At 45.6% G+C, this 24,340-nt stretch overlaps 1 protein-coding gene across 1 annotated transcript in view; it reads right to left on the bottom strand.

Moving 5' to 3' along the window:
- The window catches only part of KASH5 (KASH domain containing 5), a 1,087,213-nt gene that overhangs the window by 294,170 nt on the left and 768,703 nt on the right, over positions 1-24,340 (bottom strand). Inside the window, exon 15 of the mRNA XM_063942893.1 lies at positions 22,516-22,623. Within this exon, the coding sequence (XP_063798963.1) occupies positions 22,516-22,623 (108 nt within the window). The remainder of the gene's footprint in view (positions 1-22,515; positions 22,624-24,340) is intronic.

The following is a 24,340-nucleotide window of genomic DNA, read 5'->3' as shown; positions in this document are numbered from 1 at the left end:
CACTGTTATTGACCTCTGCTCCGCTTTCTTTTCGGTACCTCTGCACCCTGACAGTCAATATTTGTTTGCATTTACATACAGAGGAGTCCAATACACATGGACTCGATTACCACAAGGTTTCATAGACAGTCCAAGTATATTTTCCCAGGCTTTGCATGATTGTCTACAGTCTTTCCAACCAGAGAGTGGATCAGTATTAATACAGTACGTGGATGATCTACTACTGTGTTCTGATTCATTGAAAGCATCCCTGAAGGATACGAAACAGCTCCTGTTTCATCTTTCAGACACAGGACACAAGGTTTCCAAAGACAAGTTGCAATTATGCCAAACTAAGGTAAAATATTTGGGACACTGTCTAACACTAGGACTGAGACACCTGACCGCTGATAGAATTCAAGCAATTAGAGACATGACTCTGCCACAAACCCAGCAACAGATCAGAACATTTTTAGGAATGTGTGGGTATTGCCGTAACTGGATCCCAGGGTTTTCCATTCTAGCGTTACCTTTGCAGGAGATGGTTTCCTCAAACAAACCTGATCGGATTTCGCATACAGACGAGTCCGAGATGGCATTTGAGAGACTTAAACAGTGCCTAACGCAGGCACCAGCATTAGGTATGCCAGACTATGGGAAACCCTTTGAGCTGTACGGAACAGAAAGTGCTGGTTGCGCGGCAGGCGTCTTAACCCAAAAGCACGGTGATGCCAGCAGGCCAGTAGCATACTACAGCGCTCAGCTAGATACGGTAGCGCGATCCCTCCCCACATGCTTGCGAAGCGTTGCTGCGATAGCATTGCTAGTAACGAAAAGCGAAGATGTAGTGCTAGGTCACAACCTCACAATTCATACACCACATGCAGTGTCAGCCTTGCTAAATTCTGCCCAAACCAGGCACGTCTCATCAGCGCGGTTTACAAGATGGGAATTGGCACTAATGGCCCCCGTAAACATCACCATAAGGAGATGCAGTGCATTAAATCCTGCAACATATCTCCCAGGTGTGCCTGGACAGGCACAAAGGGTGGAGGATGAGAGTGGTGGGGAAGGAGAATTTAATACAAAGGAGGACACACATGATTGTATGGAATATTTGACCCAAAATTTTACCGCAAGGCCTGACATCAGTGACAACCCACTGGAAGATGTAGATCTAACTTTCTACACAGACGGTAGTTGTCACAGACAGTCAGACTCGGGAGACTTGTGTACTGGATACGTAGTCGTAGATGACCAAGGCACCATAGAAGCGGAACCGCTAGGCCCACCTCACTCAGCCCAGGTTGCTGAACTGGTTGCCCTAACCAGAGCATGTGAATTGGCTAAGGGCAAATCAGCCAATATCTACACCGACTCTAGATACGCATTCGGGGTAGTCCATGATTTCGGAGCCCTATGGCGCCTCAGAAATTTCATGACGGCAGCTGGTACACCGGTAGCGCATGCAGCTCACATCAAAAGGCTTCTAACAGCGATACAGGAACCCGACAGAGTGGCTGTTATCAAGTGTAAAGCACACACATATAGCCAAGACCCAGTATCACTTGGTAACAGCCGAGCAGACGAAGCTGCTAAGTTAGCAGCTGGGACCCCCAGACAGACAGACACCACACAACTGATGGTATTTAATACCATCAACACACAGAAGTTGTGTGAGATGCAAAATTTGTGTTCCACACAGGAAAAGGCAGTCTGGAAGGCGAAGGGATATGGCCAGGAGTCCTCAGGACTCTGGACGGATGGACAAGGTAAACCAGTGGCCCCCAGAGCATATCTCCCATGTTTAGCTGAGGCAGCTCACGGGCTGACTCATCTGGGCAAGGAAGGGATGTGCAAGTTGGTAAGAGCATATTGGTGCGCCCCAGGATTTTCATCTCATGCAAGTAAGAGAGCAATGTCATGCCTTACATGCTTGAGAAAGAATATCGGAAAGGCAATACCAACAGAACCATCTCATATCCCACCTACAGGCGGTCCTTTTCAGGTAATACAGATTGACTTTATTCAATTACCCCCTTGTCGAAATTTGAAATATGTACTTGTTTGTATAGATGTGTTCTCAAATTGGGTCGAAGCATTTCCTGCGGCCACAAACACCGCTATGTTTACTGCTAAGAAAATTGTGCAGGAATTTGTATGTAGATATGGTATCCCTAGAATAATTGAAAGTGATAGGGGTACCCATTTTACAGGTGATGTCTTTCAAGGAATGTGTAAGTTGATGGGAATTGATAGCAAGCTGCACACTCCATACCGTCCACAGGCGAGTGCGAAGGTGGAAAGAGTGAACAGCACTATTAAAAATAAACTGAGCAAAGTTATGGCAGAGACAGGATTGACATGGCCAGAAGCTTTACCCATTGTACTGTACAGCATCAGAACCACTCCCAGGTCCCCTCTTAATCTGTCTCCCTTTGAAATCTTGTTTGGTCGACAACCGCATGTTATGATTAACCCTCAGGATGATTTGAAGTGTAACAATGAAGTGACTGTAAAATACTTGATTAACGTGAGTAAACAGTTAAGGAATCAAAATGATAATTTGAAGTTAGTGATTCCTGATTTACCAGATAGTAATTGTCATGACATTGAACCTGGGGATTATGTAATGATACGGAATTTTCTACGCTCAGGTTGCCTTATTGACAGATGGGAAGGACCATACCAAGTCTTATTGACTAGCACTACAGCATTGAAAGTTGCCGAGAGAGAGACTTGGGTTCATTCGTCCCATTGTAAGAAGGTTGCTGATCCAGAGAGGTCCCGTGATAAGGACCAGACGGTAGAGGAAGTTGTATCACTGGAGTGTCTGTTCCAGGAGGACTGAGGCGGCACCTGAGCATTGAGAATCACAAGATCAAAAGCAGTTGTCGATCCCCTGTTTCCCTTTTACTGTTTTTCTCCACTTCCCATCCCCTCTCCCTCAAATTATTTTTTTCCCCCTTCTCATTCTTCTTCGTTTCCTCCTAAGATGGACTTGCCTCAAGAGACTGTGATCCGGATTTTCCTGTTGACCATGATGTTGACCAGAGCAGTCTGTTCCGGCGAGAGTACCATGGAGGTCGAGAGAGGTTCTGGAATGGGTTCTGATGACAGAGATGGAGGCGTAGTTTTCCGAGAACAACATAATCAACAAGCAAAGGCGAGTATCAGAAAACGATCCGATAACATAGACCATAGAAGGAATTGTGAAGGATTGTTAGCTGAAGAAAACTGTATCTGTAGGCTCTGTGACAATGTGGTTGAGGATGGGTGCATCAAGAAATGCCAATCCAGTTTTAATATCCACATGGACCGGCATCCATTGAGTGACTATCACTCCTTAGTGGGTAGTGTGTTAAATCAGACAGATTGTTGGGTATGCTCTCAAGTACCTCAAGGTCATAGCAAATCAGGACTAGTACCATTTCCTTTAACGATAGGGGAGGTACTTGAGCTAAATGGTGGGAGGCCGGTGGACAGGAGGTTTAATATCTCCAGTCCTCCTAGTTTGAAGCTCCACCAATATCATGTGGACAGATCCCTAATATGTTTTAACATTTCCAATCCCCGAAAGCCGGGAAATTGGGAAGTGTCATGGAGTAACCAAACCATGACCTTTTCATATAGAGCAGATAGAATGCCGACAGATACAGAGCTTATACGCCACATAGCCAGTAGCGGAAAATATTTCCGATATAGGTATACTCTAGGAAGTAGGATTATGAGAGTTGGAGAGGTATCACCAGGATACTGTGCACATATCGTACAAACTGGTACGTGTACTAGACAGATGGGAGAATTAGGGTTAGGAGATTTCACATGGAAGATGTGTAATATGGTTATGTCCTACTCCGTCCCATATGTTCTCCCCGATGATGCATATTTCATATGCGGGAGGAAGGCGTATAAGTGGCTTGCCCCAAACTCTGAAGGATTGTGTTATATTGGAAAAGTACTGCCTGAAGTAATGACTGTATCACATGCCAAAATGAAAGATATACACCGTGTTGCCCAAGCTCCTTATACTCACACCCATTACGAGCACGTAGTTAAACGGCACCTGATAGAAAGAACAGAGCATCCGGCCTCTGACATGATCCATGAATCCACCGGGATTCAGGTTCTAATCGCGTTAGACATCACTCGCACCGCCAGAGGAGTGTTGAATTATAAATACATATCTGCGCTCGCAAATTTGTTAGACAATATCACAGAAATGTATGATGACACTTTTAGGTATACTGGAAGAGAGCTTCAAGCTTATAAAACAGAACTGGTTCAGCATAGAATGGTTCTCAATTATCTCACGGCAGTGACAGGTGGATATTGTGTCACACTGGCAACGCAGTACGGCGCGAAATGCTGCACATATATAACGAATAGTACCGAGGACCCGGTCGAGGTCATAGACCAAAAGATGGACGATATTCTCCAATTGAAGTGGGAATTTCGCAGGAGACACAATCTCACCCTTGCTGCTGTAGGTAATGAGCTGACTAGTTGGGTGTCATGGTTGAACCCGCGAAATTGGTTCTCTGGTTTAGGAGAATGGGCTCAAGGAGTCATAATGGATGTAGGGAAGTTTCTCCTATGTATCTTAGGTGTTGTCATAACGATTGGCTTGATATTTAGATGCGGTCAGGCTTTAACGAAGTGTAAACGAAGTACAAGGGTGATGAGTTTAAGGAGTGAGGAAATTGTAATTCCAATGGATTTGATTTATGACCCAACTGTAGAAACAATGATGTGATGAAAATGCGATTTCTACGGTCCGTTTCTTTCACCTGTTTTTCTGGTTTCTCCAAGGTAAAAAGACCCACTTTTGACGAGGAATTTGATGACCCTGTATACAGACAACTGATGGATTAAAGAAGAAGTTTTGACAACCTTATACACAGATATTTGATGAACTTTGCCATAGACCCCCAGTTTCCCTAGAAATTTTAAAATTACGCTAGCCCAACACTTTTGTAAGTCTATGGACATTGACAAAGCTTTTTGCCCACACGCCTTTTGGCAAAAGCACAAAGAAGACTGCATTCAACAGACACCGAACAAGACTTCAACCGACAAATGTTCATTAACTTTACATAGAATACCACTGCATTTACCGTAATTATGTATTTTCTTCATCTCTACAACCTTCAGGTAAATACACACATAGTCGATAGGGAATACTGGCACAGATATCAGCAATCACATATTCCCCCATTCATGTATCATCAACTAAAATGTGCTCCCCATTTTGTTACAACCACAACCGAAAAGAGCTCGGTAAAGTTTGACAGCCCATCCACAGACCCGTACCACGGGATAAGAAGGAATTCAAATGTATACTTCGCAATACCTCGAAGCTTGATTTAAAACACGTACGGCACGATGATACATGACCCCCAAACACGGATTCATACACACATGCTTCTGCTATCTCATTAGGTCATACCCTTTTCCTACCTTCTCCTCTCCTCCCCTACCCAACCATGGAAATGTATTAACCCCTGACATATATTTTTCTCGTTTTGAAATGTTTTAGGAAGTGGCAGTTATTGTTGACTGCCAAAGGGTGGACTGTCAAAGTCAGAAAAATATCACGATGCACACTGCCATATTTGCACCTCATATGTGTCCCTGCTGCGCATGCGTGCGCTCTCCCGTGTGTGCGCATACTCGCTGTTGCGGGCACCCGCAGGCGCACGGTATGCGCATTTACGGTAGAGATTGTATGCGTCTAGCGGGCGACTCTTTCGTTACATATTTTCACCATATAATGTATTTTGTAGATTATGGTCCCTTTGATAGAATCTGAAAGTTTGGTTAATGTAGCATGTTCATGGACAGAGAAATCCCTCTTTGTTTGATACGAAGGGTCAGACAGGAGTAATACAGTGGTGTTTAGTATCCATCGGAAGAGTATTTAATTAGCAATATTCCGGTGTTGGTTTGAAGCGGATTAATCGCTCGTGCGAATAGTTATGGACATAAGAAGTTTATGTCCATTTACTATTATTTGCACTTACTTATCCATGCAGCGGGAAACCTAGTTTCCCACCCACCTGAGCAGTTGGAAATCGTCACAGCCCACCTGTATGAATCAACCTATGACCTTTTGTTATAATGCGAGGAGGAATTCCTGTGTCCAATGAACAATGAGATTGTAGGGACCATTGAATTGTATTGTGTGTGGGGCATAAATAGACAAGCCGATCACATCCAGCTCACTCTTCAACGGTTCTCATTGCTGATAATCGGGAGCTGGATGTCCAGAGGCGCATGCGATCGTTCCCCTTTGTGCGTAAGTTTTCTCCGCAATCATATTGTCTTTCTTGTTATTATGGGCCATATCTCTCTCTCTCTCTCTTCTCCTCTTTCTCTCGTATTCTCTTAAACGTAATTGTATTGTATTTACTGTATAGTTATCTGGTTAGTTAGTCTATGTTATATTGTAGTGTGTGACTTGTATTGTATTATTCTTTTTGCAAGTATAACATTCATATAAGGCGTTAGACCCTAAGCCCGGTAGTTGTGTATTTATTATAGTGTTAAGCATTCACAGAGTGTCGGTGACGCTCAAACAGCTTTTAAGTTGGTAAGGTTACACTGTGTTGCATCTACACCCTATCTCTACACTAAGGTTTTACTGCATATTACATTGTTTATGGTTTAGATATAAAGGTTTAACATTGTGAGCGTCTGCGCCGCTGGTGATCTCCTCGTGGTCCCGAGCGTCCGCTACGCTATAGCGAACCATTACGTTAGTCAGCAGCCAATAGCGTGCCTGCCTGTGATCTCTTGGCCGTGAGCGAACGTGACGCTTGAGCGTCTCGACCACGGCTAAGCGATTGTTACGCAACGTGCGTACCCTTACGGTACTCCATACGTCAATAGCGTACAGTGTTCTTAGGCCTCTTAAAGGGTTTTAAATAAGATAAATATTTAGCTTTATCAGTGGGTATACCAGAATCTCTGAAAGGCCTTGATTTATTTGCTTTCCTGCAGTCCTCACTCCCAGAATTATTGAATATACAGGATGTTTGTGAGGGACTTGTAATTGAACGGGCTCATCGCCTGGGTCCACCGCCATCTACCAATGACAACAGACCACGGGTTATTATATTTAAATGTTAAAGCTTTGTTCACAGACGCCATCAGGATCTTCGCTGGAAAGGCTCCCGCTTATTTATCTTCCAGAATGAGAGCTCGCAGGGAATTTTCTCCTTTATGCTCCCGACTGGTGAAAGATAATAAAAAGTTTGCTCTTTTGTTCCCAGCACACTAACGTATCTTTCAAAGTACAGAGTTTAAAGACTTTACTTCGATTGCAAATGCTGAAAGCTATTTACTGGAAATAGATGATGAAGACGGCTGCCAATCTCCAGTCAGTGATGGGGCCACCCCAGATCATACTTGCCTACTCTCCCAGAAGCTGCAGGAGGCTCCCATTTTTTGGGGTACCCCCCACCCCCGCCGCATCCCCGGAAGAGTAGGCAGGTCTCCCGCATCCTGCTCGCACACTAGTGATGCGGGTAGGATGGGGAGATAATCTCCCGTATTCAAGGGTCCATCGGGTGGGGAAGGAGTTAAAATGACGGTTGATGATGTCACAGTCCGGCCCAGCCCCGCCGAAGACTCCTGCAGCGTCTCCTCTCCGGGCTTTTCCCGGACAGGAGAAATCTAATGTAGGCAAGTATGCCCCAGATATGTGAGACTGTTCATCCTTGCCTAGCTACTTTAATGTTGCACTTTTCTTTGTTACTTGTATATTTTTTTTATCCCCCTACGCATAATTTGCCTAGTACCTCCTGGTATGGATTTGACTCTACCACCCTAAAGTGACTCTATGCTGTACATCCTTTGCAGATTCATTACCTTGATATGATGCTGACAGGTCATATTCTCTTTATTATTGTATTACTTCCATATATGCTTCTTTTATGTTCTCTGTGTTCTTTCCTTACTAATGTAAACTGCACCAAATTGTGCCAACTGTTGCGATTTATGCTGTTGCATATTGCAACTATTAAAGGTATACTACGTGACCGACGGTTGCTGTGGTATATCTTTTACTAGTTGTCTTAGATTACAGTGTGGAGATGAGACTGTACGCCACTTGCGGATTCTACTTTCTCATTATGATGTTCTTTCTTGTTGGTCGTTCCCTCCCTCCTCTTTCTCTTAAGTGTCCTGTCTTGTTTTTCCAACTGTTTATTCATCAGGTGTCCATGACTCGACAATTGTTTTCCTTAACCACTTAACTGACGATTTATTTAGCCGAAAACCGCTCCGAAATTGTTGGGTTTTTTAATGTGTGAATTAGGTGACCAGCTATGGGTACTGGAACACTGGTGGTGAGAGCCACCAGTGCAATGGGTAGCTGGGTTGTCACCTAATGGAGAGTCACGTGAGGACTGGTGAGTTGACGGAATGTTGGGAGGATCAGCAATACAGGAAAGTCACAGAGATCACTGGCTGGAACCAGTGTGATATCTGTCGATGAGGCTGAGGACAACAGCAATGACTGTAGACGACGCTAAGAGCATCAGTAGTAACTGTAGATGTAGCTGAGGACATCAGTAATGACTGTAGAGGAAGCTGGGGGCATCAGCAAAACTTGTAGACAAGGCTGAAGTGGTCGACAATATTTGTAGGTGAAGCTGAGGACCTCAGCAATGCTTGTAGATGAAGATGTGGATGTCTGCAATACTTGTAACCGAAGCTGAGTATGTCAGCAATACTTGTACATGTAGCCAAGGACGTCGACAATGCTTGTAGACGAAGCTGAGGATATCAGCAATACTTGTACACGAAGCCGAGGATGTCGACAATGCTTGTAGCTGAAGCGGAGGACGTCAGCAATACTTGTAAATGAAGCTGAGGGTGTCAGCAATACTTGTAAATGAAGCCGAGGATGTTGACAATGCTTGTAGACGAAGCTGAGGATGTCAGCAATACTTGTACACGAAGCCGAGGACATAGGCAATGCTTGTAGCAGAAGCTCAGGAAGTCAGCAATACTTGTAAATGAAGCTGAGGGTGTCGGCAACGCTTGTAACTGAAGCTGAAGAAGTCAGCAATACTTGTAGATAAAGCCAAGAACGTCGGCAACACTAGTTTTCCGATGCTGGGCAACTGAGGTAGCGCAATAGGGATTCCATATGCTGTGCAGTGCAGTGTCGGCACTGTTTGTTTCCCAGTAGCTGTGATGTGATGGTTCTGCACAATGGATACTGTAATGTTGTAATCAGCAGTGGCAGGTTTTCCGGATACTATGGTGCGTTACCTTGCTCAGCGGTGAACTGGAAGCTGGCGAGAACCAACAAAGTCTCTAAGGCCGCAAGGGATATAGGATAGTCCCTCTAGATCACTGGATTGTTCTAGTGAATCTGGTGATGCCAGGATGTAGTGGCAATGATGGCCTTTAAATCATCCAGGGAGTCAGGCGGTGCAGGGAATGGTAACTTGCACTGAGTCTATCACCAGCAGGAGATTCTGGAGCTCACTCCAGGCTGAGAGACACCAAAGCACTGACAGCTTGCTAGTGCTTGAGACCTGGAACTTATACCCAGTGCTTACAGCTGAGTGGATGAGCGGCTCACATGATGTGGAAGTGAATCCGGATTGGACCCAGGAAGGTCAGCTGACCAGGAACTGTTGTGGCGACGTCCATAGCTGGTTTTGGAGGGAACTCCGGAGTGGTGTGTGCATAGATAGGCAATAATGGGCACAGGTCCTGAGAGCACAGGAAGGTATATCTGGTAACCACTGCACTTGTTGATGCTGGCACAGATGTATAGGACAGCATGAGAATCCTCAATGATTGCTATGCAGGCACACAATGCAAAGACTTGCTGAGTTCTGAATTCACACAGAAGGTTAATCAATACAGATGCACTTGTTAGCAGAGAGTGAGCTCAGCACACAGAGAACTCATGATACTGGTGAGCTGTTTGTCCCAGCCACAGAAAACATGCAGGTCACAGGACTGATGGCAGAGGTAAGTCACAAAAATTATATGATTTTAGTCAGGATTGTGACAATCCACAGGGACGTTTTATTATTGCTGACGCCACAATAGGTGAACTCAGGTGTATCCTGTGTAACATTTACGCACCTAATGCTAATTCTAAACCCTTTTTCTTGCAAATTGTAACTTTGTTATACTCTTTTGGTACTTAACCTATTCTTTTGAGAGGTGACTTTAACCTCGTCTTCTCTCCACATATAGACAGATCATCCCGAACATCTGGGAAGTCTCAACTTCATTTAGTTGCTACCTGGTTGCTACCTCTCACCCTCTAGAACAGTGGTTCTCAAACTCGGTCCTCAGGACCCCACACGGTGCATGTTTTGCAGGTAACCCAGCAAGTGCACAGGTGTATTAATTACTCACTAACACAATTTAAAAGGTCCGCAGGTGGAGTTAATTATTTCACTTGCGATTCTGTGAGACCTGCAAAACATGCACTGTGTGGGGTCCTGAGGACCGAGTTTGAAAACCTGTGCTCTAGAACATGATTTTACCTGTTTGTCAGCTGCCCATGGTACCCTCTCAAGAATTGATTATATTCTGGCGTCAGATACTCTCTTTTCCCGCATTTTGGAGTTTCATATTGAACCAATATGCCTGATCACGCATTGCGGATCACGCACTGTGATGGGTGAAGATTTCATAGATAAAGGCCCTTATAAGCAATGGAGATTCTCGTCTTACCTGTCGCAAACTCTCAAATTTAGAAATGCTTTAGAGGCTTCATGGTTAGCTTATAAACATAATAATGCTACTGCAGAAACTGACTCCCCTCTACTGTTTTGGCAAGCTTCTAAAACTGTACTCTATGGTGAAATAATTTCTTATTGTTCTCACAAGGATAAGGTTTTTCGCTCCTCCTATATAGCAATGCAAACTCCTTTAACCTCTGCTTACCAATTATTTAAGGAATCCCTTTCACCTGCACATAGGGAAGTGTACCTAGCACAAAAATCTGCTTTTGATGCTATGTTGACCCAGGCCGAGTCAAAATATTTTTTCTCATCTGGCTGCAAGTTTCACCGCTTTGGTAATAGACCTGGAAAGTTACTTTCCAATTTATTACGGGGACAATGGCCCCCCACTGTTATTAAGGCCCTCAAAAATAAAAATTGTACCCTAACTAATGCGGGTAAGGAAATTTCGTCGATCTTATATGGCTTTTACATAAACTTATATGTCCCACCCTCTATTGATGTATCTGAGAGAGCTGCCTTTTGGGAAAAGATATCTTTACCCCAGATATCAGAACAGCAGGCCTTTTCATTAACATGCCCTATTACTACATCCTTCTTTATCCTCCTGCTGCCCTCTATATGTACCACCTCAGGATTGGCGGGTATATCTATGTAGTTGAGAGAGGTATCACATGTGATGGGTGGCTATGTGATGGACCTTTCCTGTGAAATGTTTCTCCCCATAACTTGTTCTGTAGTTCTGTGTTCAGAGAGGTAGGATAGATTGATACAAAACAGGTGTGAGTCAGCAATTCCAACACAACGTTTATTAATTGAGCTGCAATGAACTCTGGATTGAAGATGATGATTGGTTAATTGGTGTTAAATTTAAATAATCACAAAAAGAAGATATGGGCATCTGTTATGCACACCAGTGCCTGCAGGAAAGTACTGGTGTCAGGACTGTTATGCACTCCAGTGCCTGCAGGAATGTACTGGTGTTTGAACTGTTATGCAAAACAAATGGACTTTTACAGACAGACTGGGGAATATGACATAACGTACACAGAAGGTGATAGGGTAACAAAATACACACAAAGTGAACAGAGAAGCCCAGAGACTAAGGAACTGGGTATCTCCCTTGTATTAGAACTGCTCAGATGAGAAAAGCAAGATGTTGTGTTTTAATACGTAGAGAACCCGAAATGCTGTTGCTAAGGGCAACAGCAAAACCCTAAAGGGTTACCAACGGGTGTGGCAGTAAACTCCTTGGTCAGAGATGGAATGATAGACACAAGGAGAGTCTCCACAATCCTAATTCTCACTTGCAGTGCACAGGTTCAGCTTACTGCCACTAAACTGACCCCTGACACCTAGCAAAGTGAGACAGGATTAGACAGGCAAGTCTTAGAATACAGCCGCAAACTTGCTAAGTTCACAGAGTAGTAACAGAACCCCAGCAAGCTAAACGACTGACTCCAGTCTTACTGCTAGGTCTGGATTGGCAGAGTGTAATACCAAATCCCCAGGCCTATTTGCAGTAAGCAACAAACAAATACAAAGCTACACAGTACTGGCTAACTTTCAGAAACTGACTAACCAACAAAGATTCAGCAGCATCTGCTTACCCTGAGAAGAGGCCTTATAAAGCAGGTGCTGTCCACGCCCCACTCAGACCTCACAGACTGTGAGCACAAAAACCAGCACCGGATCCCCTGCCATGCACAGAGCCTATAACCACTGCACAGCAAAAGACCCGAACCGGAGTATCAGCTGCGCTCAGGTCACTCCGCTTGCACTTGTCTCCCGGTTGCCATGACGACGTGGCAGCACAGGGCAGGAGACCCTAACAGTACCCCCCCTCTGACGAGGGGTCAAAGAACCCCTACCACCGGGTTTATCGGGGAACTGCGAGAAGAAAGAGCGTATCAGTCTGGGGGCATGAAGATCACAACTGCGCACCCACGACCGCTCCTCCGGGCCATACCCCTTCCAGTGCACCAAAAATGACAGCCGACCCCGAACCACCTTGGAGTCAAGAATCCTTTCAACAACAAACTCCCTCTGGCCGCGTATCAGAAGAGGGGAAGGTCTTCCACTGGAAAAAGGATTACTAATCGCCCGTTTTAAAAGGGAACAATGAAATGTTTTATTGATACCCAAAGAACGGGGCAGATCTAACTGAAATGCCACCGGATTGATAACCCTGGTGATCTTATAAGGGCCGATGAACCGGGGGCCTAACTTATGAGATGGCTGTCTCAACTTCAAATTCTTGGTAGACAACCAGACGAAGTCTCCTAATTTGAAGCTGCAGGGTCTTTTCCGCTTATCAAAAACCCTTTTGGTCACTAATGACACAGACACAAGGGCTTTCTTCACTTTCCGCCAAATACCTCTAAGGACCGAAACCACAGAGGAACCACCAGGCGTGGAGTCCAGGGGGTCAAAAGAATTGGCCTTAGGATGATGCCCATACACACAAAGGAAGGGAGAGATCCCTGTAGCAGAGTGAGCCGCGTTGTTATAGGCAAACTCCGCCATGGACAGATGAGCAACCCAGTCAGTCTGACACTTGGAGACATAACACCTGAGGAACTGCTCCAAGGACTGGTTCACGCTTTCAGTCTGCCCATTAGACTGCGGATGGTAGCCCGACGACAAGCTGACAGAAATCTGGAGATCGGAACAAAATGCCCTCCAGAATTTGGCCACAAACTGGGATCCGCGGTCAGAGACCACATCAAGTGGCAACCCGTGGAGACGCACAACATGCAGCATAAATAATTCAGACAGGCGTCTGGCCGATGGCAGCCCAACCAGTGGAACGAAGTGCGCCATCTTCGAAAACCTGTCAACGACAACCCAGATGGCTGTCATCCCCGAGGATTTGGGCAAGTCCACCACAAAATCCATTGAAATGTGGGTCCATGGCTTAGATGGGATAGAGAGTGGATGTAATGGGCCAACAGGAACCCCTCTAGGAGTCTTATTTCGGGCACAGATGTCACATGCCCGAACCCACTGATCCACATCCTTAGCCACCGAGGGCCACCACACCGCCCTAGATAGCAACTCCCGAGTTCTGGCAATACCCGGGTGACCTGCAGACTTCTTGGCATGGAATTCCAGGAACACTCGCTGTCTTAACCTAGGAGGCACAAACAAAAGACCTACCGGAAGGTCTGGAGGAGCCTGCTCCTGTGCTCTAAGGACTAATGATAAGAGGTCCTGGGTAATGCCCACTTTAATACATGATGGGGAAACAATGGGCAACGGCTCTTCGGTGGTCTCCTGGATTGGAGCAAAACTCCGCGAGAGCGCATCAGCCTTGATGTTTTTTGACCCAGGGCGATATGTTATCAAAAAATTAAAGCGAGCAAAAAACAAAGCCCATCGTGCCTGCCTGGCATTGAGACGCTTCGCTGACTCTAAATATGCCAGATTCTTATGGTCAGTGAGAATTGAGACCACAAACTTAGCCCCCTCAAGCCAGTGTCTCCACTCCTCGAGTGCATCCTTAATAGCCAACAATTCCCGGTTACCCACATCATAATTCATCTCGGCAGGCGAAAATTTACGGGAAAAGTAAGCACAGGGATGAAGGCGATTATCAGACACTCCCATCTGAGAAAGCACTGCCCCAATACCCATCTCAGAGGCATCCACCTCCACCACAAAAGGACGCTCTGGATCTGGGTGTCGCAGCACCTTGGCCGAAACAAATGCCCTTTTGAGACGGGCAAAAGCCGCTTTAGCCTCACAAGACCAGTGAGCAACATCCGCCCCTTTCTTAGTGAGTGCCACCAAGGGCGCCACTATAGACGAAAATCCAGCGATAAATCATCTATAAAAATTCGCAAAGCCCAGGAAACGCTGAAGCGCCTTCAAACTAGTGGGCTGCACCCAATCCAGGACTGCCTGTACCTTGGAACCCTCCATTTGGAAACCTTCTGGGGAGATAATATATCCTAGAAATGCGATTTGCTGAACTTCAAATTCGCACTTCTCCAGCTTCGCCCCAAGCCGGTGGTCTCTGAGTTTCTGGAGGACTAAGCGTACATGCTTCCGATGTTCCTCCAGGGAATGGGAGAAGATTAGGATGTCATCTAAGTATACAACTAAGAATCTATCCAAATATTCCCTGAGCACATCATTCATGAAATCCTGGAAGACTGCCGGGGCATTACAGAGCCCAAAAGGCATCACCAAATATTCATAATGCCCTGAGTGGGTATTAAAGGCAGTCTTCCATTCATCCCCCTCTCTTATTCGGATTAGATTGTACACACCGCGTAGGTCAATCTTAGAAAAAATGGTGGCAGTACGAAGCTGGTCAAACAAGACCGAAATGAGAGGCAGTGGGTATGAGTTTTTAATCGTGATACGGTTCAATTCCCTGAAGTCGATGCAGGGTCGCAACGAACCGTCCTTTTTACCCACGAAGAAGAACCCCGACCCAACTGGAGACTGTGAAGGTCTGATAAATCCCTTAGCCAAGTTCTCCTGAATGTACTCTGCCATAGCCTGAGTCTCAGGACGTGACAGGGAGTACAACCTGCTCTTGGGAAGCTTAGCATTTGGCAACAAATCAATGGCACAGTCATAGGGGCGATGGGGAGGTAGTACCTCTGCAACTTTTTTGGAGAACACGTCCGCAAAATCTGCATAACACCCTGGCAATCCTGGCAAACTTAGCTGCGAGAGCCTGACTGGAAGGCTCAAGCAACTCCTGAAACAATCAGTACCCCAACTAAGAATCTCCCCAGAGACCCAGTCAAATTGAGGATTGTGGGCCCTTAACCAGGGTAACCCCAACACCAATGGGGCAAAAGTACAGACAGTCACATAAAAGGACAATTTTTCAGAGTGTGTGGCTCCAATAAACAAAGAAATCTGGCTAGTGCAAGAGGTAATTTTACCTTGGGATAATGGTTTCCCGTTTAACCCACAAATCTCAATTTCCGATGCCAAGGGTACTAAGGGAACAGAGTGTTTCAGGGCGAATTGGCGGTCCATAAAAACCCCGTCGGCCCCACTGTCCACAAAGGCCTCAGTCTTGACAGTTTGACCGAGGATCTTCAAGGTCACCGGAATGATAAAAGTCTTCTTGGGAAATTCTGACTTCTGGCCTGACAGGATATTTCCCATCACCCTCAGGCCCTGAAGTTTTCCGGCTTTTCTGGGCATGATACTACCACATGACCTTTATTCCCACAGTACAAACACAACCCCTGCTGTCTCCTCTGCGTCTTCTCACGCGAGGAGAGGCGGGTAGCCCCAATCTGCATAGGCTCCTCGGAAAATTCCTCAGAGTCTGAGGATCTCTTGGGAAGGAAGGAAATCTCAGTCTCCCTTTCAAGCCTACGCTCTCTCAGCCGTCTATCCACCCGGATGGATAACTGCATGAGCTGATCCAAGCTATCAGGCAAGGGATATTGTACCAGTTGGTCCTTTATCTGGTTAGAAAGACCTCTTCGGTACTGGTGTCTCAGGGCTGGGTCATTCCACTGGGTATCATGGGCCAACCTCCGAAACTCTGTACAGTAAACCTCAACTGGCCTTCGCCCTTGCTTAAGGATCGAAATCTGAGCCTCGGCTGAGGCCGTCTTGTCAGGGTCATCATACAACATGCCCAGTGCCGTAAAAAAAGCATCAACACTTTTAAGCGACGGACAGTCAGGCTGCAACCCATATGCCCAGACCTGTGGGTCTCCTTGTAGCAAGGAAATCACTATGCCCACCCGCTGAATCTCCGACCCAGAAGACTGAGGCCTAAGCCGGAAGTATAGCTTGCAGCTCTCCTTGAAACAAAAGAACTGCGAGCGATCTCCAGAAAAACGATCCGGGAGATTTACTTTCGGCTCCTTAACCCCTGCAGGTGCTGCTGCTGCGGGAGCTCCGCCAGCAGCCTGGGAGGTGTGCATTTTAATGGACAAATCATTAAATTGTCGAGTCAGGACCTGCACCTGATCGACCACCTGTTGCAACGTATTTTGAGGGGTATGCTCCATATTCCCACAAAATTTCAACAGGAGTATTAGGCTGCTGAATATGTTATGCACACCAGTGCCTGCAGGAAAGTACTGGTGTCAGGACTGTTATGCACTCCAGTGCCTGCAGGAATGTACTGGTGTTTGAACTGTTATGCAAAACAAATGGACTTACAGACAGACTGGGGAATATGACATAACGTACACAGAAGGTGATAGGGTAACAAAATACACACAAAGTGAACAGAGAAGCCCAGAGGCTAAGGAACTGGGTATCTCCCTTGTATTAGAACTGCTCAGATGAGAAAAGCAAGATGTTGTGTTTTAATACGTAGAGAACCCGAAATGCTGTTGCTAAGGGCAACAGCAAAACCCTAAAGGGTTACCAACGGGTGTGGCAGTAAACTCCTTGGTCAGAGATGGAATGATAGACACAAGGAGAGTCTCCACAATCCTAATTCTCACTTGCAGTGCACAGGTTCAATCAAAAACAAAACAGGTGATCTTTCTTGCGCTTATACTAGATAGCAGCCTTTAATCCCACAAAGGAAACCTTCACCGTGGTTTCAACATAGTACACCAAACACAGAAAGTGTGAGAGAAAATGGCGCAACTAGACACTTCTAGAGACGTAAAAAGGATTGCTTACACACTGGTATTTTTTAGATGTAATAGGTAACGATACACCTTCCCAATATATGGACACTAAAAAGATAATAAAAGGACACAAAACATAGTGTAATCCAGTTAGGTCAGGTGATGTTTCTTTTATTCGTTACTGGTCCCACTCACATGGCATAGATGGTATATTTACATGTAGAAACCATATACATTGTATGCAACCGCTTCCACTCCACAGGAATAGGGACGTGTAATCTCCAAGAGGCACTTCAAATGAAGAGAATAAAAGATAGTGCAATACCGTCTGTGTATAGGTAAGGAACTAATAATTTAATGGAAACACTCACAAACACAGGTTTAAAAAAGCATAACAACACAGAGATGCAGCATGGATGTCAGGGGCTAAGGAAGACAGCAGCCAGCAGGTATAGATGTATAGTATAGTCACCACCAATCCTGGTTGTTTTGGAATACCCCCACGCTGTCCAGTGTGTCCTTCCAATGCTCCCGTCAGTCCAGTGTAAAAAGTCCCAGCTTAAGCGCTTTCGGATATCAAATCCTTCATCAGAAGCGTCCTGATGAAGGATTTGATATCCGAAAGCGCTTAAGCTGGGACTTTTTACACTGTGTTGTTATGCTTTTTTAAACCTGTGTTTGTGAGTGTTTCCATTAAATTATTAGTTCCTTACCTATACACAGACGTCCCTATTCCTGTGGAGTGGAAGCGGTTGCATACAATGTATATGGTTTCTACATGTAAATATACCATCTATGCCATGTGAGTGGGACCAGTAACGAATAAAAGAAACATCACCTGACCTAACTGGATTACACTATGTTTTGTGTCCTTTTATTATCTTTTTAGTGTCCATATATTGGGAAGGTGTATCGTTACCTATTACATCTAAAAAATACCAGTGTGTAAGCAATCCTTTTTACGTCTCTAGAAGTGTCTAGTTGCGCCATTTTCTCTCACACTTTCTGTGTTTAGTGCACAGGTTCAGCTTACTGCCACTAAACTGACCCCTGACACCTAGCAAAGTGAGACAGGATTAGACAGGCAAGTCTTAGAATACAGCCGCAAACTTGCTAAGTTCACAGAGTAGTAACAGAACCCCAGCAAGCTAAACGACTGACTCCAGTCTTACTGCTAGGTCTGGATTGGCAGAGTGTAATACCAAATCCCCAGGCCTATTTGCAGTAAGCAACAAACAAATACAAAGCTACACAGTACTGGCTAACTTTCAGAAACTGACTAACCAACAAAGATTCAGCAGCATCTGCTTACCCTGAGAAGAGGCCTTATAAAGCAGGTGCTGTCCACGCCCCACTCAGACCTCACAGACTGTGAGCACAAAAACCAGCACCGGATCCCCTGCCATGCACAGAGCCTATAACCACTGCACAGCAAAAGACCCGAACCGGAGTATCAGCTGCGCTCAGGTCACTCCGCTAGCACTTGTCTCCCGGTTGCCATGACGACGTGGCAGCACAGGGCAGGAGACCCTAACAGCATCAAAGAAGAACAAAGAGAAGACAATTGGCTCCAGTTCACACGATAAAGGAGAATTCAATATGCAAAAGACAATTCATTTGAATCACAGAAGAATGGCAGTATCATTTGAATCACAGATGAACATGTCCAATGGAATCACAAATATTAGCATTGGATAAATGGAATCACAATCTATAATGTGGTGATGAGGAGAGTAATGGAAAACACATTTAGCAATAGCAAACGATAACTTTCTAGCTTTCCCTAGCCAAGGTATATAAATGTTGGAGCTCTGGTACACTTCTACAGTGCCACAATGTGTCTATGGGGAAATTGGCACTCAGATATATGGAGAAATACTGGGTTGTGTCAGCGACAAATGTTCACAGTTTTATCCAAAGAGGATGCAGCTAGCAAAGGAATAGTAGCGTCTCTTGACAAATTCAACTCACTTAACAATGAGGGTATTTTTGGTTGAACAAACTTAGTCTCTCTTTCTGTCACAGGGCTTTATTTAAAGTTGCCGCAAATAACTCTTTCAGAATAAATGTCTGCCTTACACTTGTAATATAACTTCATCTTAAATATTCTCACAGTTTCAAGGGAAAGGGTTGCCTTAATACTCTCTTTGAAATGTTTAGCTTAAGAAATGTGATGCTGAGATGTTTACAGTAGCTTATGGTATGTGGTGCTATGCTGTCCATGCCTTTTAACTGCACAACTTGTGACACTGACTCTTTAAACTGAGTATCAACTTGCCAGGGTATTTGGTCACTTAGTTACTCATGTACTCACTCAGACCCTTTTTAATGAAGGCTTTCACCTACTGGACTAGTCTTTGATGGTTCCTCTCCTTTTCAAGATGGCCATGGCATCCGCACCTCAAGATGGCCAAGCAGTATCTGGCTGCAGCATCTCAACACCCGCTCTCCCAGTACTTGGCTCTCCGGTAGCACCCCGCTGCTTACACTTCTGCATCGCTGCTCCCACTACACAGTGTCTTGCAGCTGACACTTGCCCTCAGCTCCCGCTCTGCTCCATGTCCAACATACAATCAGCACCTCCTGTCTCTCTACTCCTCCTTCTTCTCACAAGGCTCCCGTACCCAGGCTGCTCAGTCCATTCAGGAGTCCACATCCTGACCATGTGAGCAGACCAGGGGCCAAGCTTATTGCTTGCTGTGCCAGTGCTTTCTCCTTCTGCAGCTGCAGACCTGTAACTCTTAAAGGGGCATGCAAACCATTTTCCAGGGTACTACATATATATCCTACTCTATCCTACTGCTTCCCCTTCATCCATCCTTCTCTATCCTACTGCTTCCTCCACCTGGGATGCAGTTATGTTCCCATTGGACGGGATCCCGGCAGTCGATATACCGACGTGGGATCCCGAAGGACACCGCAAGCCCGGCATTTAAATACTGATGCCGCTCAGGATACCAGTGTCACAACACCGACAGCCAGAATCCCAACATCCTTCCAGCGGGACGCGCTGGCATCCTGCCTTCTTAAGGGTACTTAAGAATGGCCTGTCGGAATTCTGATGGACAAGATGCCACGGTAGGTATTCTGACCGGCGGCATCGCGTCCATCTGTAAATCATACTGATTCCCTCATCCTTCTCTATCCCCGTTTCCTCCTCCTACATCCTTCTTTAGCCTTCCGTTGCTCTGCACATATCCTCTCTATCCTACTACTTCCTCCTCCATCCTTCTTTTTTTCAATCCAATGGACTTTACTTAGTTTTACAATTTTTTTTTAGCAGAGTGCCAAACACTGAGGAGGGCATAGATTAATTTTGATAGGCAAATGGTCATGATACGTTGCTACAGCGTTGTGGTGAATCGTGGGTACTAATGTGTGGCATAGTATTACATATAATATTTAAATCTTTCCTTCTCAACCCCCACATGCTTTTCAAAACTCTTCAGACCTCCCCACCTGCAATCAGACCATCCTACATGCATCTTCAGTGCCCACCAGACCACTTCACATTCCTCTTCAGTGGCCCTCTGACCTTCCAACATGCAATCAGACCACCCCACTTGCCCCTTCAATGCTGCTTTACCTCCCCATATGCAATCAGACCACCTAACATGTGGATGGAGAGATAATGATAAATTTCAAATGATGTAGTAAAGTTTTGTGAATGCGAGGACATGTCCTTTGATGTTCCTCTCCTAAGGTATTGGTGTATCTGATTAGAAGCATTTGCCTATCTGTCAACCAATGGGTATACTGCACTGATGTCTCCTCTGCTTTCTGGACACAAGGGCTAATTCAGACTGGATCGATGCAGCGGCAGCGATCACAGTCTGAAATTTTTTGTGGCGTGTGTACGCGTGATTGACAGGCAGAGGCGGTTGCGGGATGGGAGGGGGCATGCCAACGGAGTTAGAACGCCGTTGGCGGGGCACGGTCCGGACAATAGAGGCGTGTCCGGACCATTGAGAGGGCGGGCCTCACGGCTGCGTGACGTCACACACAGCCGCTGCGACCCGGGACATGGCGAGCAGTGGCCTGCCAGCGTGTAGAAGGGGGGGTGGGGCCTGACATGCAGGGCGGACTAGCCCTGTGCTGGGCGTCCCCCCGCATGTCAGAGTAAATGATCATAGATGTGCTAAATTTAGCACATCTACGATCAGATCTGAATGACCCCCACAGAGAGGAGGGCTACATTTGCCTTGTCAGGGAGACACAAGCTCAGCCCCATGTCTCTCAGCAGATAGTAGAGTAGGTGGCACATAAAAAAGTCTAATCCAATCACTGCTCTCTCCAGACTTCCTACATGTCCAGAGTTCAGAATGAGGTCAGCAGAGAGTGGAGGGAGGTTGGCATCGGGTCAGCGTGGCAGCTGGAGAGCACTTTGTGGTGTAAGCAGTATACTGTAATTAAGGGCAGGGCACATTTTAACATTTGCAAACACCGCCCTAGGCTAGCGGGAACACAATTAAGGCCAGTACACACGGGGGAGATTCTCCCAGAGATGTGTGCTGAGTGATCTAGCACGAACACTCAGCACACATCTCTCCCCTTGCTCAGCACACAGCGAGATATGTGCTGAGCGAGGTGGGGGCACGGGCGTTGCTTATTTCACCCAGCAGGTGAAATCAGCAATGTGCTAGATTGTGCCTTCATGCAGGCCAATCCTGCATCGGCGATAGCGTTGTGCGGGGCTGTGCATTACTATCGCTGTGGGGCATACTCACGGAGAGATCCGTGCTTAACTTCTAAGCAATATAGTTAGATTGCTTAGAATTTAAGCACGGATCTCTCCATGTGAATGGTACACCCTGCACCCATTTCAGATTAGTGGGATGATAGATAGACCTCCAATTGTAGAAAGGTATCCACTCGCCACACTTCGGGCTCGGTGGCTCGCTGTGCTCGCCACAAGGTTTATGACCAACACTATGCCGACATGGATAGAGAAGGTATGATATAGTCCAAAAACATGTAAAATAAAAAAAAAACCTGTCTACCTTTTTTATGTCGACCGTTTTCATGTTGACCTTTTGACCCTGGCAGGCTTTTGATCCTATCGACCTTTTGTACTGTCTACCTTTTTCAACCTAATGTCCTAATGTCTTTCTAACGTATGGTGTCTATCTATTGACTGTGTAACTAGACACTGTCTATCGATCATCCGGATACCATCCAACTAGATCCCACTAATAGTATAATACACATAACACACACAAATGTATCTCTGTAACTCTTACCATTATTTCTGCCTTCTCCAAAATATCATCCACCATCATGTTGTCATCCAGAGAATTTATATATCCAGATATACCACACAAAGGCCCAAACGTTGGATTCTGTCTCCACTAGAAAAAACATACATACCTGATATAATCATTGCCAGTGGACAATCAAAACACACACAAGCTTGTTTGTGATGCATAGCTGCAAGCATCTGGTATATATACATAATTTTTCTGCAACTAATTATCACCAATATTTATTTCTAATAATGAAAAAGCCATCAAAATCCCAGTTCACATCAAACATAATGTTCCAATAAACAGTGGCTTCACTAGAGTTGGTGGCACCCAGCACTAAGGGAGCTGCTTGGCAGCCCATAGCTTCTCCTAACACAGTATGGATGACCTACAGTGCATCCGGAAAGTATGCACAGCACTTCACTTTTTCCACATTTTGTTAAGTTACAGCATTATTCCAAAATGGAATAAATACATTTTTTCCCTCAAAATTCTACACACAATACCCCATAATGACAACGTGAAAAAAGGAAATTTATGGTAGACTTACCTTGGTTAAATGTCTTACTGCGAGGCACACTGGATTCCACAGGGAATAACATTGTGGTATAGAGTTGGATCTTTATACGAGACACCAACAGGCTAAAGCTTTGCACTGCCTCCTCTATAACTCCACCTCCAAGCACTGGAGCTCAGTTTCGTTAACCAGTCCAATGCAGTAGCAGACAAAAGAGACGGTAGATGTTAGTCACATAGAACCACATTCTCACGACAGGAGAAGGGACTAGTGGCTAATGCCATACAAACCCAAAGAAGCTAAGTGCGTCAGGGTGGGCGCCCTGTGGAATCCAGTGTACCTCGCAGAAAGAGATTTAACCATGGTAAGTCTACCATAAATCTCCTTTTCTGCAGCGGGGTACACTGGTATTCCACAGGGAATAACATCAGGGATGTCCTAAAGCAGTTCCTCATGGGAGGGGACGCACTGTAGCGGGCACAAGAACCCGGCATCCAAAGGAAGCATCCTGGGAGGCGGAAGTATCAAAGACATAGAACCTGATGAATGTGTTCACTGAGGACCATGTAGCGGCCTTGCACAATTATTCAGCGAACGCACCATGGCGAGCCGCCCAAGAAGGTCCATCAGACCGAGTAGAATGGGCCTTGATAGCAGCAGGAGCTAGTAAGCCAGTCTGCGCATAAGCTTGTGCAATCACTGTTCTAATCCATCTGGCCAAGGTTTGCTTATTCGCAGGCCAGCCACATTTGTGAAAACCAAAAAGCACAAAAAGGGTATCTGACCTCCTGATGGAGGCAGTCCGCTCTACATAAATATGGAGAGCCCGTACTACCACCAAAGACCGCTGTTTGGAGGACAAACCAGAAGAGATAAAGGCCGAAACCACAATCTCTTGGTTAAGATTAAAAGATGATACCACCTTAGGTAGATAACCAGGGCGAGTTCAAAGAACTGCCCCGATCACGGTGAAAAATCAGAAAGGGTGGACAACAGGACAAGTCGCCTAGGTCCGACACCCTCCCAGCAGAAGCAATAGCCAGTAAAAACACGACCTTAAGTGTAAGACATTTAAGATCCACAGACTCAGAGGTTCAAATGGAGACTCTTGTAGGGCATTTAAGACAACAGACAGATCCCATGGAGCCACAGGTGGGACAAAGGTCTTTTGGAGTCCAGGTCCTCTTTCCAGGACCTCAACCACATAATTCGACGAGCCAGGATCGATGTAGTAGATGTCTTGGCAGCCATTACACCTGCATCAGAGGCCACCTCCTGAATATAGTGGTAGGCTGTAGTAATATA

The sequence above is a fragment of the Pseudophryne corroboree genome, chromosome 10 (assembly GCF_028390025.1).
Source record: "Pseudophryne corroboree isolate aPseCor3 chromosome 10, aPseCor3.hap2, whole genome shotgun sequence".
NCBI lineage: Eukaryota > Metazoa > Chordata > Amphibia > Anura > Myobatrachidae > Pseudophryne > Pseudophryne corroboree.
This window is presented reverse-complemented; position numbering and strand designations above follow the sequence as displayed.